Source organism: Echinops telfairi, unplaced genomic scaffold, assembly GCF_000313985.2.
Source record: "Echinops telfairi isolate 266 unplaced genomic scaffold, ASM31398v2 ScPeMD7_1;HRSCAF=3_0, whole genome shotgun sequence".
NCBI lineage: Eukaryota > Metazoa > Chordata > Mammalia > Afrosoricida > Tenrecidae > Echinops > Echinops telfairi.
In genome coordinates this window covers 735067-752349 of record NW_022103896.1, presented here as the reverse complement: position 1 = coordinate 752349, position 17283 = coordinate 735067, and the positions used below count along the sequence as shown (strand labels likewise).

Below are 17283 nucleotides of genomic sequence, written 5' to 3'. Positions count from 1 at the left end.
GTGGGTGCCCCCCCCCCCCCCCCGAGCAGGGAGCAGCAGGGAACCTACTGGAGGGATGGGCACCTCCTGCAGGTCTCCTGTGCCCAGGGCCTTGCCAGGGCTGAGTTCTAATGGGCTCTCTTTACCACGGGGCTGTGAGCGTTGGGGGCGATCCCCAGAGAGAAAGCAAGAGCACATGGGGACCCTGGGCCATCCCTTACCCCTGTGGTTGTCGTCCACACACCAGGCTCCTCCTCCTAGCAGATACAGGAGGGGGAGGTGCTGCTCCCGCAGGGTGGGAAGGGGAGCCGGAGCCAGATGTCCCAGGGCACCGTTCAATATTCCTGTGCCACAGAGCCCGGCCAGGGCACGGGACACTCCTGCCCCCGAGGGCACTGTCCAGTGTGCCAGAGCCCGACTAAGGCCCGGGGATAGACTTCTCCCTGAGGGACGGAGTCTGACCATCTCCCCAGATGGAGAAGGGAGGTCGCAGGCCCAGCAGCAACAGTGGGGGCCATGGGTCATCCCACCCACCTCCTCTTAGCAGCTTTTGAGGAAACTGCAGCCCGTCCCAGAGCGGAGAGCCCGCGTCGAGGGAAGGAATGGTATGTGAAAAGCGAGCAGGCCATGGGCAGGCTGTGGTAGGTGCTGGCCTCACCGTGTCCAGCTGCCCGCAGCTGCTACAGCTCAGAACCGTGTCCTTCATGAGATGGTGCCCTTGGCTGCCTGAGGGATGCACTGAGCCAGGGAGTGACCCACCCTCCTCACGGTGGTTACATCACCTGGTGTCAACCTGAGACTCTTAAGAGTGAAGGGGTGGTTTAGCCTGTCAATCAAGTTGCAGCTTGACAAGCTCATTTGGCGGTGCTATGGAGGTAAATAGCTCACTGGAGGCCAGACCCAGGCTCTGCTTCGTCTTACTGCCGACAAGACAGATGGAGCTACACTGATGGAGCCAGAGCCCTGGAGCTGGAGGAGCCATGTGGAGACCCACGCCAGCAGAGATGCTTCCACCACCACTGGATCCATGACTTTCCACTGGCCTGTGATCTTCCTGCACTCAGTCACTGCACGTGTTGCGTGAGTCTGAAGAGGAATATACTGACTGGTATCGGACATAGGGGCTAATATCAGACTTACGGACTTGATCTGGACTGGGCTGTTCATATACAATTATTCTTTTATGTAAAGCTCGTTCTTATACACATGGGTCTCCCTGGATTTGCCTCTCTGGTCTACCCTGGACTAGCAGGACTCACACACACCTGCTGGGTCAGGGGCACAGCCCATGACCAGCTGACACTGGGGTAAAGCTCCCCTCACAGGAAGCACACCAACATCTAAGTGCAGAACATGTGTCCAGCTCGGGCGACAACCTGCGCCAGGGAGGACCTATGTGCAGGAATCCTGGTCCAGCTTCTGCCCTGGCTGGCACCGCAGGCCCTGCCCCAGGCTGCTGCCCACAGCCTCACTCCTCATTTTCTCATGCCTGCTGAAACCCCGTCTCTGGGCAGAACCTCCCCCAAACCCCTTGTCTGTCCCTGGCCAGTACACAGTGACCAAGCTCAGCTTGCTGAGTCTGAGGCCGCCCCCACCCCATCTCACTCCTCCAACACACACACACACACACACACACACACACACACACACACACACACACACACACACACACACCGCACACACCAGGAAGAAGGAAAGCCTCTCAGAAAGGTTGGAATTGCTTTATTGGGGGGCAGGCACCACAAGGCCCCGCCCCTGGTCAGGTTAGTGTTCTGCCCTTAGGGAGGGGGCTGGAAGCCCAGTCCCTCCCCTGGCATTGCCCGGGTTAGTGGAACATGCAAAGCTCAGTCCAAGGGTGGAGGCAGGATGGGGACCACCAAGGCCAGGCCTGCATGGGACAGGGGGTGGGTGGCACCAGGCTGGGGGCCCAGGCCAGTGCAGTTGGCAGCCCTGGGCTGGGCAGAGGTGCTGCAGCTACACTAGGTTAGCGGTTCCCTGCTCAGGGTGGGCACCCAAGGCGGGGCTCCTTCAGGGGGTTGGGGACAGGACAGCCCTGCAGAGTCGTGAGCCGGGCCTGAGAGCCGGGATTCCCCCCCACTGGGGCCTGGGACTGAGGAGGACACAGAAGGCACTTTCAGGGGGGCTGAGGCCAAGGCCTGGGGTCCAGGGAGCAGGTAGGGAGGGGAGCCCTGACGGAGAGCCGAGGATGGGGCCCCCAGCCCAGACAGAACAGAAGCAGGCCATCTCCCCATGTGGGGCGGGGCTGCTCTGGGCAGGCTGGAAGACACTGCAGACTTGGGCCCCCTCGCTAGCAGGCAGCCGTCACTCTGAGAAGAAATGCAGGCCCTGATGTCAACACCCAGAGGATTGGGGGGCCCATTGGGGAGGTGGGCGAGGGACTGGGGGCTCAACTCTGGGCCCTCCAAGGCACCTGGCTGTGGTGAGTGGCGGGTAGGGGCAGGGGGGGACCCAGGGGGCGGTGGTCAGTGGGGCCAGCCGGCCCCGCCCCTGAGCCCAGGCCGTTGGCAGCAGGGACACATGGCTGTGTTAGTCTGGTCTTTTTGGTTAGACGTTAGGCACCGCATTGGAGGAAGGCTCCTTCAGGTGGGAGGAAGGCCAGGCGCCTCGGGAGGAGGGCGGGGCCTGGCCACATGCAGAGCTGGGGGGGAGTGGGCAGGGGGTCAGGCCACAGCTGACTCCGGGCCACCCAATGAAGTCGAGGACCCCGGGGCGGCAGCGGGGGCGGCCGCGTAGCGGCGGCCGTAGCCCGAGGAGGAGTAGGAGGAGGAGGAGAAGCTCATGGAGAAGCCTGAGCCTGTGGCGTCAAAGCTGCCCCGCCGCGAGCCAGCCCGAGAGCCGGTGCGCGAGCCGGTGCGCGAGCCAGCAGTGGAGCCCGAGCCGCTGACGCTATAGGGGCTGTAGTAGCCCTTGCTGGACTGGGCGGCAGCCTCCAGCAGCCGCAGCCCCGTGCCCTCCTCCACCATGCTGCGGTCCAGCGCGTCCTTGTAGGAGATCTTGAGCTTGGTCTTGGGGCAGGTGAGGTACTTGGAGTAGGCGCTGACATCTCGCAGCTTCTGCGCGGTGCGGGCATCCACGGTGCCCTTCTGCAGGGCGTCGTCCAGGGGCACACGGCCCGGCACGCCCGGCTCGATGAGCCCGCCCGTCAGGTACTGCACCTCCAGGAAGCGCTGGCCGGCCTCGTAGTACAGCCAGCCCTTCTTAAGCGCCTGCGCAGCCGACATCTTGGTCTTGGTGCGCGGGTCCTCGAAGCCGCAGAAGGCCTTCTGGGCCAGGCTGATGCGGTCCACCATGATCTTGTCCACCAGGCCCTTGTTGACGGCCTCGGTGACGGGCAGGCGCTCACCGGTGCTGGGGTCGGTGATGCCGCCGGTGCAGGCCTGCGCCTCCAGCAGCCGCTGGCCCGTGATGTTGTCCACCAGGTTGCGGTGCATGGCCTCGGTGATGGACACCTTCTCGAGCGTCTCTGTGTCCAGGATGCCAGCCACCGGGCCCGTCTCCTCCGTGGGGTCGGACCAGGAGGCCAGCTGGGTGCGGGAGATGGCGGGGCTGAGCGGGTAGGATGAAGAGGAGCCCACCGAGGAGGAGCGGGAGCGGAAGCCGCTGGCATTACCCGAGAGCATGTCGGCGAACTCGGTGATGGAGAGTGTGCCGGCGCGGTACTGGTCCAGCGCCGAGCGGTCGATGAGGCTCTTGGAGATGGCCTCGTCGATGTCGTACTGGCGGCCGGAGCGCCGGTCGATGATCATGGACTTGACCACGCCGTCCGAGGAGGAGATGGTGATCTCCTCCCACTCGCACTCCTGCTCCGACAGCTCCAGGTAGGTCTGGTGGTCGATGAGCCCCTTGCGGTAGGCCTCGTACACCGACATCTCCTTGCCCGTCTCGGGGTCCACGATCACCACGCGCCGCTTGCGCACCGAGGACTTGGAAGACGTCTTGCGCTCTCGCTTCTTCTCCTTGAGCGGCAGCAGGCACAGCCCGGTCTGCGGGTCCGAGACGCAGCGCTCCATCAGCTGCAGGTAGGTCAGGTTCTCCTCGGTGTTCGGGTCGAAGAAGCCCTTGGTGTCGTCTGACGGGTCGGTCAGGATCTCGTTCATCTCCTCATCAAAGAGGCCGCGCTGGTAGGCCATCTCGACAGGCAGCCGGTGGCTCTCCTCGGGGTCGATGATGCCGCCCGTGGCGATCTGGGCCTCCAGCAGGCGGACGCCGTGGTCCTTGAGGATCAGCCCCTTCTTCATGGCCTGGAAGAGGGAGATGAGCTTCCCGGAGTAGGGGTCGCGGTAGCCGGTGACGGCGCGCTCGGCCGACAGCAGCTTGTCCTTGAACTCGGGGCCCACGATGCCCATGCGCACAGCCTCCTCCACAGTCAGCTTGAGGCCCTTGATGGGGTCAATGACGTAGCCAGTGGCCGCCTGGGCCTCCAGCAGCTCGAAGGCCGTGCCGGGCCGGATGATGCCCTTCTTCATGGCCTGGTAGACGGACAGCCGCTCCTTGGTGGCATCGACGAAGACGCCAGCGATGCAGCTGGTGCCCTCAAGGAACTTCTGCAGGTGCTTGCTCACCTCCTCGACAGAGGTCAGGCCCTCCTGCAGCTGCAGCGCCATGGCCGCGTCCAGCACCTGGGAGCGCACCAGCTCCTCCACCGTGATCTGCTTGCGCAGCCCACGGAAGGTCAGCTTGCGGGCGTCAGAGAGCGGCAGCAGCAGCTGCCCGCTCTCGTCGTCACGGCGGCACCGCTTGAGCAGCTGCGTGTAGCTGAGCCGCTCGTCCGTGGAGGGGTCCACGTAGCTGCGGACCTCGCTGGGCTCCGAGAGCTGGTCGTACGTGTCCTTGTTCAGGTAGCCGCGCTGGAGGGCCACTTCCAGCGGCAGGTGGAAACCCAGCCGAGGGTCCACGATGCCACCCGTGGCCAGCTGGGCGTCCAGCAGGCGCAGTGCCTCCTCGGCTGGGATCAGCTCCTTCTTCATGGCCTGGAACAGCGAGGTGGTCTGCTCTGTGTAGGGGTCGCGGTAGCCGGTCACAGCACGCTCAGCTGACAGCAGTCGGTCATGCAGCTCAGGCCCCACCAGGCCCTTGCGCACGGCCTCATCCACTGTCAGCCGCTCGCCCTTCAGTGGGTCCAGCATGAAGCCCGTGGCCGCCTGGGCCTCCAGCAGCAGGCGGGCCACCTCGGCCGGCACCAGCCCCTTTTTGAGGGCCTGGTACACGGTCAGCGTCTGCCGGGAGCCAGGCAGGTAGACGCCTGCCACACAGCCCGTGCCATAGAGGTAGCGCCGGGCGTCCTCGGCCTCCAGCACCTCTCGCAGGGTCCTGGTGCCCTCCCGGAGCAGGTTGTACGTCTCCAGCGTGATGATGTGGGCCTCGTAGAGGTCCTCGGCCGTCAGGTGGCGCCGCACGTAGTCGTAGGAGGCCCGGCTCTGCTGGCGCACGATCTCCGTCTTCTCGATAATCTCGATGATGATGATGATCATCCGCTCCTTGGTCACGCGCCCGGCCCGGAAGTCCTCCATCAGGCGGTCCCGCTGCTCCGCAGGGATCAGGTCCGACTGCATCACCTCCCAGAGCGACATAGAGGCCGCGCCAGGGCTGCCCCCTGGAATCTCGATCTGGGTCTCCTCAAAGGCCCGCCGCGTCTCCTCCTCCGTGTACACTACCTGTGTGCTCTCCACGGCCTGCGGGGGCTCTTCTGCGGCTTTCAAGGGCAGCAGGAAGAGGCCGGACTCCGGGTCCTCCACGCAGCGGCCCAGCAGCTCCCGGTAGGTCAGGTTCTCTCGCGTGTTGGGGTCAAAGAAACCCTTGGTGTCCCGCAGCGCATGGTGCATGGCCTTGTCTAAGTAGCCGCGCCGGTAGGCCACCTCCACGGGCACGCGGTGGCTGTGCACGGGGTCGATGATGCCGCCCGTGGCGACCTGGGCCTCCAGCAGGCGCACTGCACGCTCACGCACAACCAGGCCCTTCTGCATGGCCTGGAAGAGGGAGATGGTGGAGCCGGAATAGGGGTCTTTGTAGCCGGTCACGGCCTTCTCGGCCGACAGCAGCTTCTCGTGCAGCTCGGGGCCCACCACGCCCGCCTTGACCGCTTCGTGGACATACAGCCGCTGGTTGCGCACAGGGTCCAGCAGGAAGCCAGTGGCCGCCTGGGCCTCGAGCAGCAGCGTGGCCGTGCTAGGCTGGAGCAGGCCGCGCCGCATGGCCTCATAGATGGCCACCTTCTCCTTAGACTCCTCCAGGTAGATGCCGGCTACGCAGCCACTGCCCTGCAGCAGCGTCCGCACACTGTCCACCTCAGAGAGGTCCTTAACCGACGCCTGGCCATCCCGCAGCTGCTCGAACTGGGTCTTGCTGAGGATGCCGGCATCCAGAAGCTGGCTGGCTGGGACCGGGGCCCGCAGGCCACTGAAGGACAGCCTCTCCTGGCGCTGGGTCTCGGTCTCCTCAATGATGGTGATGAGGATCTTGATGACCTTCTCCACGGTCACCTTGCCCGTACGGTATTGCCGCAGCAGCTCCTGGCGCTGCTCCTCCGAGAAGTACTCAGAGCTGATGAGTTCCCAGACGCTGACCGTCCGGCCCTTGAAGCCACCCACGGGGACCTCGACGCTGGCCTTCTCAAAGGCCTCGCGGGCCTGCACGTTGGTGTAGAGCTGCTCCTGGCGGGCGCGGGCGGCCTTCTCGGACAGCGGCAGCAAGCTGAGTCCCGTGAGCTGGTCTGGCCGGCACCGGCTCTGCAGCTGGCTGTAGGTGACCCGCTCCTGGGCACCAGGGTCAAAGAAGGTCTTGGCGTCATCCTGGGGCAGCGACAGGGCCTTGTGTGTCTCCTTGTCCAGGTGGCCCCGCGCGAAGGCCACATCCAGGGGCACGCGGTGGCTCTTGCTGGGGTCCACGATGCCACCGGTGGATAGCTGGGCGTCCAACAGACGCAGGCCCTGCTCCTTGGGGAGGAGGCCTTTCTTCAGGGCCTGGAACAGGGACACGCTCTGGCCGGAGTAGGGATCCCGGTAGCCGGTCACGGCCTTCTCGGCTGAGAGCAGCTTCTCATGCAGCTCGGGTCCCACAAGGCCGGCCCGCACTGCCTCGTCCACGGTCAGCCGGGCGCTGGTGGCAGGGTCAAGGATGTGCCCGGTGCCCGCCTGGGCCTCCAGCAGGGCCACGGCCACCTCGGGCTGTAGCAGCTCCTTCCGCAGGGCTTCGTGAATGCTCAGCCGCTGCCCCGCCTCCTCCAGCCACACGCCCGCGATGACGCCGGTGCCCCGCAGGGCCCGCCGCACGGCCTCCACCTCGGCCACCTCCTGCACTGAGCGCTCGCCCTGCTGGAGCTGGCTGAACACGTCTTGGCCGATGACCCTGCTCTGCAGCAGCTCGGCGGCGGGCACCAGGGCGCGCAGGCCCTGGAAGCAGAGCTGGCCCCGCTGCTCGTGCTCCTCCACCACCGTGATGACGATCTTGATGATCTTCTCCACCGTGACACGGCCTGCCCGGAACTGGCGCAGCAGGTCACGCCGCTGCTCAGCGGTGAAGTATTCGGAGTTGATGATCTCCCAGATGCTCACCGTCCGGCCCTGGAAGCGACCAAAAGGGGCGGACACCGTGGCCTTCTCGAACACGTCACGCGCCTCTGAGTCCGAGTAGACCAGCTCGCCGCCCTTGGCAGCCTTGTCCGTGAGCGGCAGGAGGCGCAGCCCGGTGTCGGGGTCGCGCACGCAGCGCTCCAGCAGCTGCAGGTAGGTCAGGTTCTCGTGCGTGTTGGGGTCGAAGAAGCCCTTGGTGTCGTCCCCGGGGTCCTGCAGCACGCGGTGCATGGCCTCGTCAAAGTAGCCGCGCTGGTAGGCCACCTCCACGGGCACGCGGTGGCTGTGCACGGGGTCGATGACGCCGCCCGTGGCGATCTGGGCCTCCAGCAGGCGCACGCCGTGCTCGCGCACGATCAGGTCCTTCTGCATGGCCTGGAAGAGGGAGATCTGCTCGCCCGTGTAGGGGTCGGTGTAGCCGGTGACGGCGCGCTCGGCGGACAGCAGCTTGTGGTGCAGCTCGGGACCCACCACGCCCTCTTTCACGGCCTCGCTGACTGTCAGCCGCAGGTTGCGCACGGGGTCCAGCAGGAAGCCCGAGGCGGCCTGGGCCTCGAGCAGCACCAGCGCGGTGCCAGGGCTCAGCAGCTTCCTCTGCAGCGCGGCATAGATGCTCAGCTTCTCGTTTGACGGCTTCAGCAGCAGCCCAGCGATGCTCCCGGAACCCTGCAAGTAACGCTGCACGTCCTCACGTCGCGAGAGCTCGGCCACAGTGGTGCCACCCTGCGCCAGGCGCTGCAGCTCCTCTGTGCTCAGGATGCCCGCCTCCTGCAGCTGCTGTGCTGGCACCTTCCGGCGCAGCCCCTCAAAGGCATGCTGCAGCTCCTCGTCTGGGGCCAGGCCATCGGGTACGTCCCTGCCGTTGGGCAGTGCCTTGGCGCCGGTGGTCTGCGTAACAGTCACCACCTCGGTGCGGGCCGCACGCTGCTCCTCTTCCAGCCGCTGCAGCCGCTCCCGCAGCTTGCGGTTCTCCTCGGCCAGTAGCTGCTCCTGCTGCTGCCGCTGCTGCTCTAGGTGCTGCAGTTCCTCCTGCTTGTGCCGCACACCCTCCTCGGCCTCGCGCTGCCGCCGTCTCGCCTCCTCCATGCTGGCCACCAGCTGCTGCTTCTCCTGTTCCATCTGTTGCTGCTGCCGCTGCTGCTCCTCACGCAGCTGCTGCGCCTTCGCCACCTCGTCCTGGAAGAGCTGCTCCAGCTTGGCCTTCTCCTGCTCCACGAAGCGCTCACGCTGCAGCAGGCTGTCCCTCTCGGAGACAAAGCTCTGCTGCAGGGCCTGCGTCTCCTGCAGCCGCTGCTCCTGCTGCACCGTCTGCATCTGTGGAGGCAAAGGGCGCCATCAGGGCCCACAGGGCAGCATGCCGTCCCATCCTGCCTGCCCACAGGGCAGAGCAGCCCACCTGGCCCCGCCCAGCCGCCCGCAGCCACCGCGGTGCGCGGGGGCGGTACCTCCTGGGATTTGAGCTGCAGCAGCTTGGCCTCCTGCTTTAGGCGCTCCTTCTCCCGCTCCAGCTCGGCGATGGCCTCACGCAGGCGCCCCGCGTCCTGGTCACTCTGCTGCCGCTGGATCTCCAGCGTGTGCACCAGGGTCACCTTCTCCTGCGTGGCCAGCTCGGTGCGGTGCAGCTTCTCACCGATCTCCTCGGCCTGCTTGCGGAAGCGCTGGGCATCCTCCTCAGCTCGGGCCTGGGCCCGGCTCATCTCTGCCACCCGCAGCTTGAGCCGCTCCGCCTCCGAGCTCATCTCCAACTGCCGCTGCCGCTCCGCCTCCAGCGTCCGCTGGAAGCCCTGCGCCTCCTGCTCCAGCTGCTGCGCCATTTGCTCTTTGTCCTCCTGCAGCCGCCGTGCCTGCTCCTGCGCCAGCTCCTTCTGCTGCTGCAGCAGCTCGGCCTGGGCCTTGAGCCGAGTGGCCTCTTGCACTGCCTGCATCTTCTCCTTCAGCATCTTCTCGGCCAGGGCCCGCTGCTGCGCTAGGTCCTCCTCTGCAAGCTGCCGCAGCCGTGCTGCCTCCTGGGCCGCCACGCTGAGGCGCGCAGCCTCCTCGGCCACCTGCTTCATCTTTTCGGCCTCCTCCTCCAGGAAGCGCTGCGTGTTGTCCTTGTCGCGCAAGACGAGGGTGCGGTTCTCCGCCTCGATGCGTGCCTTGAGCTTGCTCAGCTCCTCCATCTGCACGCGCACAGAGAAGAGCTCCTCTTCCACCTGGCTGCGCTGGCGTGCCGCCTCCGTCACCTCGGCCTTCAGCCGCTGCAGCTCCTCGTCCAGGATGTCCTTCTGGTGGTCGGTCTCCTCCAGCTGCAGCCGCAGTGCCGTCAGCTCCTGCTCCACCTGGGCCTTCTGCCGCAGCGTCTGTTCTGCGAACTTCTTGTGCTTCTCCATCTCCGCGTCAGCGGCCTGCTTCTGTCGCAGGGCTGCCTGCTCAGCCTGCGCCCGGCGCGCCGCCTCCTGCTCCGCCTCCTTGCGCAGCTTCTCAGCAGCGGCCTGCGCCTGGGACCGGGTTTGCGCCTGCTCCTCGGCGGCCTGCTTCAGTCGCTCGGCCTCCTCCACCTGCCGCCGGGACTGCGTCACCTCACGCTCGGCACGCTCCCGCGCCTCCTCAGCCTCCTCGGCCGCGCGCCGCGCAGCATCTGCCTCACTGCGCAGGCGTTCCATTACACTCTGCTCCTGCTGCAGCGTCTGCTGCAGCTCCTGCTCCTTCTGCTTCACGGCAAAGGCATGCGCCTTCTCCTCGGCCTGCAGCCGCTTCTGCGCGGCCTCCTGCGCCAGCTGTAGCTGCCGCGCCGACTCCTGCTCAGCGCGCTCGCGCAGGCGCCGAGCCTCCTCCACCTTAGCCTTCAGCCGCTCCACCTCCTCGAGCGCAGTCTTGCGCTGGCGCGCAGCCTCCTCCTCCGCTGCCAGGCTCTTCTGCACCCGCTCTTCGGCCTCGCGACGCCGTTGCTCCTCCTCGGCTGCCAGTTGCCGCTGGCGCGCGGCCTCCTGCTCGACCTGCTCTTTGCCGCGCAACGTGTCCTCGGCGCTGGCGCGGATGCGGCCCAGCTCCAGCTCCAGCTCCGCCTTGCCGGCGGTGGCCTTCTCAAAGCTCACCTTCAGCGCCAGGATCTCCTGCTCCACCTGTCGCCGCTGCCGCAGTGTGTCCTCCACCAGCCCCTTCTGCCGCTCCAGTTCGCTCTCCGAGGCCTTGCGCAACTGCGCCAGGCGCTCCTCGATGTCAGCCTTGTGCTGCGCCGCCTGCTCCTCTAGCTGCCGCCGCTGAAAGGCCTCGTCCTCAGCCAGGCGCCGCAGCCGCTCGTTCTCCGCCTCCTTTTCCTTGAGAGCGATCTCCGCCTCCGTCTTCAGCCGCGTGGCCTCGCTGATGGCGGCCAGCTTCTCGGCCAGCACACGCTCGGCCTCCGCCCGCTGCCGGGCCGCATCCTCCTCGGCCAGCTGCCGCTGCCGCTTGGCCTCTTCAGCCAGGGCCCGCAGGCGGGCGGCCTCCTCGGCCAGCTCCCGGAAGCGGCCAGCCTCGGCCTCCAGCCTCTGCTTGGACTTCTCGCTGGTGGAGCGCGACTCCTCCTCGGCGCGCGCCTTGCTGGACAGCAGCACGTCCATCTCCGCACGCACTTTGGCCAGTTCCGCCTCCAGCTCCTGGCGCTTCTGCGCAGCGGCGGCCGCCTCCCGCTGCAGCCGGGCCAGCTCCTCCTCCAGCACCAGCCGCTGCTGCTCGCCCTGCTCGGTCTCGGCCCGCAGGCGGATCAGCTCCTGCTCGGCCACCAGGCGCTGCTGCGCCGTGCCCTCGGCCAGCTGCCGCTGCCGCTCCAGCTCCTGCTCGGCCAGCTCCCGCTGCCGCACGGCCTGCTCCTCGGCCTTGCCGCGCCGCCGCGCCTCGCGCTCCGCCTCCTCCTTCTGCTTCTCGGCCTCGGCCTGCGCCAGGCTCTTCTGCTGCGCTACCTCCTCGGCCTGCAGCCGCAGCCGCAGCGCCTCGTTGGCTTTGAGCTGCCAGCGCTCCAGCTCGCGTTCGGCCTCCTCCCGGGCACGCTCCGCTTCCGCCTGCTGCTGCGCGTGCCGCTCTGCCTCTTCCCGCAGTTGCGCCACGGCCACGTGCTCCTCCTGCAGCGTGCGCTCCAGCCGGGCCGTCTTCTCAGCGAAGGAGGCCCGCTTGCTCTGCAGCTCCGCCTCTGCGCTGCGCTGCGCAGACTCCAGCGCCACCTGCACCTGGCGCGCGCGCTCCACCTCCGCCTGCCGCAGCCTCCGCTCCGCCTCCTCGGCCTGCAGCTGCAGCTCCTCCAGCGCCTTCAGAGCACGCTGCTTCTCCCGCGCAGCCTCCGCCTCGGCCTTCACACGCAGGGCCAGCTCTGCCTCGGCCTGCCGCTTGCGCTGGCTCTCGTCCTGCACCTGCCGCCGCAGCCGCTCGGCCTCCTCCTGTGCCTGCCGCTTCTGGGCCTCGGCCTCCTCAGCGCGTGCGCGCAGCGTCTGCAGCTCACCCTCCGCCCCTCCACGCTGGCGCTCGGTGCTCTCCAGCTGCAGGCGCACCACCCGGATCTCTTCCTCTATGCGCAGCCGGCTGCGCTCGGCTGCCTCCACCTGCTGTGCCTTGGCCTGGATCTCGGCCTCAGAGCTCTGCCGCACATGCTGCAGCTCCTCCTGGATGCTGCGCTTCTGCTGCTGCGCATCCACCGCCGCCTCCTCCCGCCGGGCCACCTCTTCCTGCATGCGGCGCTGCAGTTCCTGGGCCTCCCGCTCCGCCTGCGCCTTGGCCTGGGCATGGGCCTCGGCCAGCTGCCGCTGCTTCTCCAACGCAGCCTCCACTTCGGCCAGTCGCTCCCGCTCCTCTGCCCGCTGCTGCTCAGCCAACCGCTGTGGCCGCGGCAGAGAGAAGGAGAGAGCAGAGAGAGTCGTGAGCGAGCAGCCCACTCTCCCAGCTCGGCCAGAGCTCCCTTGGGGCAGCCAGAGCAGGACACGTGCACCCGCCCTGGGCTCAGGGCTGCGAGCAGCCTGGGGAGAGAGACCCCGGAGAACAGAGAGAGAAAGAGCAAAGCAGTAGGTCCGCAGAGCCTGCGAGCTGGCGCTTTGAGCGCCCCGGAGCCCCAGTGGACACCTGCTGGCCTGGCTCCCAGCAGCACAGGCTGAGCCAGCTCAGAGGAGGTCCCCACAAGCTGAAAGGGGCCACATCAGGCCACACGGCAGGGCCACCCAACTGCCAAACACACCTGGACACCTCGCCCCAGACCCCACACACAATCTTCTCCAAAGTGCAGCTGTCAGCACCAAGTCCCCAGAGAGGACGTGTACCTGAGCCAAGACCACCACCAAGGACCACCAGAAGGACACCGGGGGAGCGCGCCGCCGTTAGGCAGGAGAGCTGGCGGCAGCCAAGCTTCACCACGGGGAGGGAGCGATACAGCCATGAGATGACATGGGAGCCAGGGCCACGGCGTGGTGCGGGTAGGGGGTGGGGGTGCTGAGACAGGCTGTGGGCAGCTGCTTCTGGGGTGGGGAGCAGGCAGACCCCACCCCTCCTTCCCCCACCACCCATACCTCCTCCTCCTCCAAGCGCCGCAGGGTCTCACTGATGAACTTGATGTACTGGCTGGTGAGCGTGGTCAGCTCGCTGTAGCGCGTACGCAGATCCACGTACTGGGGGAAGAGAGGCTGGGTCAGCCTGCCTGTCCGCCTGCCGAGCCGCCCGTCCGCCCGCCCTCTGGCAGAGGCTCACCTCCTGGATGACACTCTCAGATCCTGACTGGACCTTGGGCTTCTTAGCCGGCGAGGCCACAGGCTCCAGCTGTGCCTTGTACGTGACCAGCTGAAGCTCATAGTCCTACGGGACATGCTGAGTTGACCCCCAGGCAGTGCCCAGCGTGCCTCGTGTATGCAACCCACCTCCTGCTGTGGGCAGTGCCCGGGGCTGCCCCGTGCACATGTCCACCCTCTGCCTTGCTGGCATGCCCACCTTGATGGCATTGATGTACTGCTTGGCGAACTTCTGGCACTCGTCCACCTTCTCCCCATGGCGCTCAATCTCCTCCAGCAGTGCCTAGGAGCAAGGGGTCAGCAGCTGCAGGGGCACTGCCCCCACCCCGGCCCATCCCCTCCCTCGCCCGGCCCGCACACCTTCTCCTGCCGCAGCTGCTCCTGCACCACCTGGCTGCTGGCCAGCGGCACCGCCTGGATCTGCTCCTGCCGCTCCTTCGCATCCTGCAGCCAGGCGCCCAGAGGGCCGGCGCTCTCGCGGTAGTAGCGCAGCTGCCGGCCCAGCTGCTCCAGCTCCCGCTGACGGCCATCGGCCTGAGCCAGCACCGCCTGCCAGCGCTCCAGCAGCTGCGAGGTCCGCTCCCGCCAGCGGTCCACCTCCACGTCTCGCTCGCCGTGCCTCTGCTGCAGCCGCTCACCCACCTCCTGTGCCGCCCGGAGCTCCTCTCGCAGGCCGTCGAACACAGGCCTCTGCGCCTCCGCACGGGCCCGCAGCTCCTGGGGGGAAGCGTTTCAGCACGGCCCACACAGCCGCCGCCTCCTGCCCAGCTGCCAGCCCAGCCCACTGACCTTCAGGGCAGTCTTGGTGGCCTCCAGCTCCGGGAGGGTGGCGGGTACCGCCTGTGCCTCCTTGAGCTGCTCCTCATGGGCCCGCAGCACCTCCTCGGCCCCCTGCGTGCTGCGGATCACCAGGCTGATGGTCTTGAGCCTGTGGGGGGGAGCGGGCTCAGAGCCAGATCCCAATCCCGGCGCCACAACCTACAGTGCGGCCTAAAGGCCCAGCTCCGGCTGCCCAGACTGCAAGTCACAGGCCCAGGAGACAGAGAGGGCTCCGACTCACTGGAACTAAAGCCCCCCAGCCCCCCATGAAGCAGGCAGAGCCCCAGCCAGCCCCAGGCTCAGCTATCACCTCCAAGCCTGCATGGAAGCGTGGCTGTGGAGGGTTCTCCTAGTTGGCATGCGTGAGGGGAGGGAGTGGGGAGGGAGAGGGGGCGAGGGGAGGTCCAGTGTGTCTGTGGTTGGGAAGCGGGCTCGAGTGCCCCTGAGGGAGGCGAGAGCCTGGGGGTGCTGACAGCTTAGTGAATTGATCACTGGCCGGCCATGTACCACCTGTGTTCTGAACTGAAGCTCAGAGGCAGCGAGAGGGGTAGGGTGCTGTGCCAGGGTTGCGAGGCAGAAGACTGCCTGCCAGCCTGCACCCCATGGCCCGCCCAGCGCTGCCCAAGGCTGAGCAGGCCTCTCCCTGGCACCCCCTTTGACAGTCAGGAACTCCAAGGGGCACAGACCCCTCTCTGGCCCCCACCCACTCCTGACCCTGCTGCTCAGTCTGCCCTCAGCCACCACCCAGGCTCCACACTTCAAGTCTTGGGTCCCCTCCATGCACACAGACCACGGGCCTCTGCATCCCCTGCCCCTGTGCTCAGACTCCTGCCTGGCACCCCTCCTCATACTGAGAACCCCAGTCTGGGGACACCCTCTACTCCAATATTCAGATCCCAGCCTGTGCCCCCTGCCTCCATGCTCAGACCCTGGTCTGGGTGCCCTATTCCCATGCTCAGACCTCAGCCTGGGCCCCCTGGCCCCCTGCCCCCTGGACCCCTGCACGCAGACCCCTGCCGGGCACTCACTTCTCCAGGTAGATGGCCGACAGGCTGCGGACCTGCTCCAGCTTGCCCAGTGTCAGCTCCAGCTCAGAGCGCAGCATGGGGGCAGCCGGCGAGGGCTCCGGCAGGGCCAACACCTTCTCAGCCTCAGCAGAGAGTCGGGTCACGCCCTTGCCCAGCCCCTCCACCTCAGCCTGTGCTTTCTGGGGAAAGAGGAGGGTCCTGTGACCACCAGAGCCAGCCGACCATGGCGAGTGGTAGCAGGGGGGGTTCAGGACAATGGGGGAGAGGGAAGAAAGCTGGGGGAGAGAGGAGCAGAGGTGAGAAAGGAGGAAATAGGGGAGGGAAATGGGGGCAGGTGGGGGGACAGATGAGAAGGGATTGGGGGGACAAGGAGAGAGAAGGGAAAAACCGAGTAGGGGAAAGGAAGTAGGGGTGATGAGAGATGAGGAAATGAGGGGAGATGACATAGATGAGCAGGAACTGGGGTCCAGGGAAAGTCGGCGGGATGAGGGGAGGGCCTGCCTGCTGCTCAGCCACGCGCTGGGCGCACTCTCGCGCCGGCTCCTTGTCCAGCGGCAGCCGCAGCCGGTGCACTGTGCGTGTCTCGCAGGCCTCCAGCTGCAGCCGGATGTCCTTGAGCTCCGAGATGCAGCGCTGGCAGCGTGACTCCTCCTGCTCGCCTGGGGGACAAGGCACAGTAAAGCCCCAACACCCGCCCGCCACCAGGTCCCTGTGCCCTGCCCGCCTGCCCACCCCTGCGCTGCACGCACCCTGCTCCAGGCTTTGCAGCAGCTGCTGGTAGTGGCGGCTGCAGGAGCCATACTCCCTCTCAGCCTGCAGCCGGTCCTCAGGCCCAAAGCTGCCGGCGTCCTGGCTGTCCCGCAGGAAAGCCTGGTAGTGCAACTCCAGGCTGCGCAGGGCTTGGCGAGACTCCTCGGGCTTCAAGGTGCGGAACTGCGGGCAGCAGGGCGCTGAGCACACAAGGCCAGGAGTACCTTGCTCCCTGGCCTGCCCGTGCCACCCCAGGACCCTGTTCCCCTCAGCACCCTAGGCCCACCCATTGAGGCCAGCGTACCGTGACCAGCGACCAAGAGCGGATGAGCTGCACGTCCCGGCTGAGGCTCTGCCAAGCCAGGAGGCTCCTGAGGTCCACGTGCAGCTGGTGCCAGCGCTCGACCAGGGCTTGGTGCTGGGCCTCCAGCCTGGCGGTCGGGGGCATGGTCAGCGGGGCTTCAGGCACTGGCCCGCCACCCCGCCCTGTGCAGCGGAGCCCGGCACTCACCTGGTGACAGCTTCCTGGGCCTCCTGGTTGGGAGGGGGCACGAGAAAGCAGACGGCAGGCACGGCGGCCTTGCTGCCTGCACTGCTGAGCACCTCCCAGTGGGACGGCTGCGCACACCCCAGCAGCTGGCACTCGTCCCCCTTGTGCACGGTCACCTGTGGGCAGGGGCCAGGTCAGCCTCACGGCGTCTGTGCCCCTGCCCCACCCCGCCCGCCCCACAGGCCAGCCCACTCACCTCCACCTGCTTATAGTCGCACACGGCCAGCAGCGGCAGGCGGCCCCGCAGCGGGTAGGCAGGGTGACGGGGCTTCAACTGCACAATGGCCTTGGCCCTCTTGGCCAGGCCCGAGAGATGGCCCTTGTACTCGTTTAACTGCTCCTTCTCATCCTGGGGCCGGGGGAGAGGTCAGGCCAAGTGAGCCCCAAATCGGGGTGGCAGGGCTGAGGACAAGTCTCTCCTGTCCCAACCCTGTGGACCTGCAGTGTCCCCACTCCCTCAAGGGTGCTGAGACTATAGGGAAGGTAGGCTGTGGCAGATCCACTAACCAAAGCCCACAAAACTGACCACACCCTCCCCCCCTTCCTGATTTCCGAGTCCCCACCTCCTGACCCCCTCAGGGAGCTGCTCAGTTAGCCTCCAGCCCCCTCCCCCCTCCCCAGAGCACAGCTTGGCCCCACTCTCAGCCCTCCCACCAGAGCATGCTGGCCACCACAGTGCCCCAGCACCCCACAGAAGCTCCCAAAGACCAGTGGGCTAGAAGGGCTGCCCTCTGTCCACGATGCTACCACCAAGGACCTACCACTCCTACACCCCGTTTGGACCTCAGGCCTCATACCCACCTCATTCCTGCCATGACCCGCATCTACTCCACCCCCCCCAACCC

General features: G+C 66.9%; 1 protein-coding gene across 14 annotated transcripts in view; it reads right to left on the bottom strand.

The window, feature by feature from the left end:
* Positions 1-1684: 1684 nt before the first annotated feature.
* LOC101643659 (plectin) overlaps positions 1685-17283 on the bottom strand; it is a 52557-nt gene continuing 36958 nt past the window's right edge. For all 14 annotated transcript variants that reach the window (XM_045296974.1, XM_045297348.1, XM_004697362.2 and 11 more), the window contains 13 exons: positions 16635-16787; positions 16400-16554; positions 16193-16319; positions 15888-16071; positions 15640-15797; positions 15139-15317; positions 14081-14219; positions 13652-14008; positions 13491-13574; positions 13254-13358; positions 13076-13174; positions 9014-12394; positions 1685-8882 (listed from right to left, as the gene is read on the bottom strand). In XM_045296974.1, the coding sequence (XP_045152909.1) occupies positions 2661-8882; positions 9014-12394; positions 13076-13174; positions 13254-13358; positions 13491-13574; positions 13652-14008; positions 14081-14219; positions 15139-15317; positions 15640-15797; positions 15888-16071; positions 16193-16319; positions 16400-16554; positions 16635-16787 (11343 nt within the window). In that variant the 3' untranslated portion in view covers positions 1685-2660. The remainder of the gene's footprint in view (positions 8883-9013; positions 12395-13075; positions 13175-13253; positions 13359-13490; positions 13575-13651; positions 14009-14080; positions 14220-15138; positions 15318-15639; positions 15798-15887; positions 16072-16192; positions 16320-16399; positions 16555-16634; positions 16788-17283) is intronic.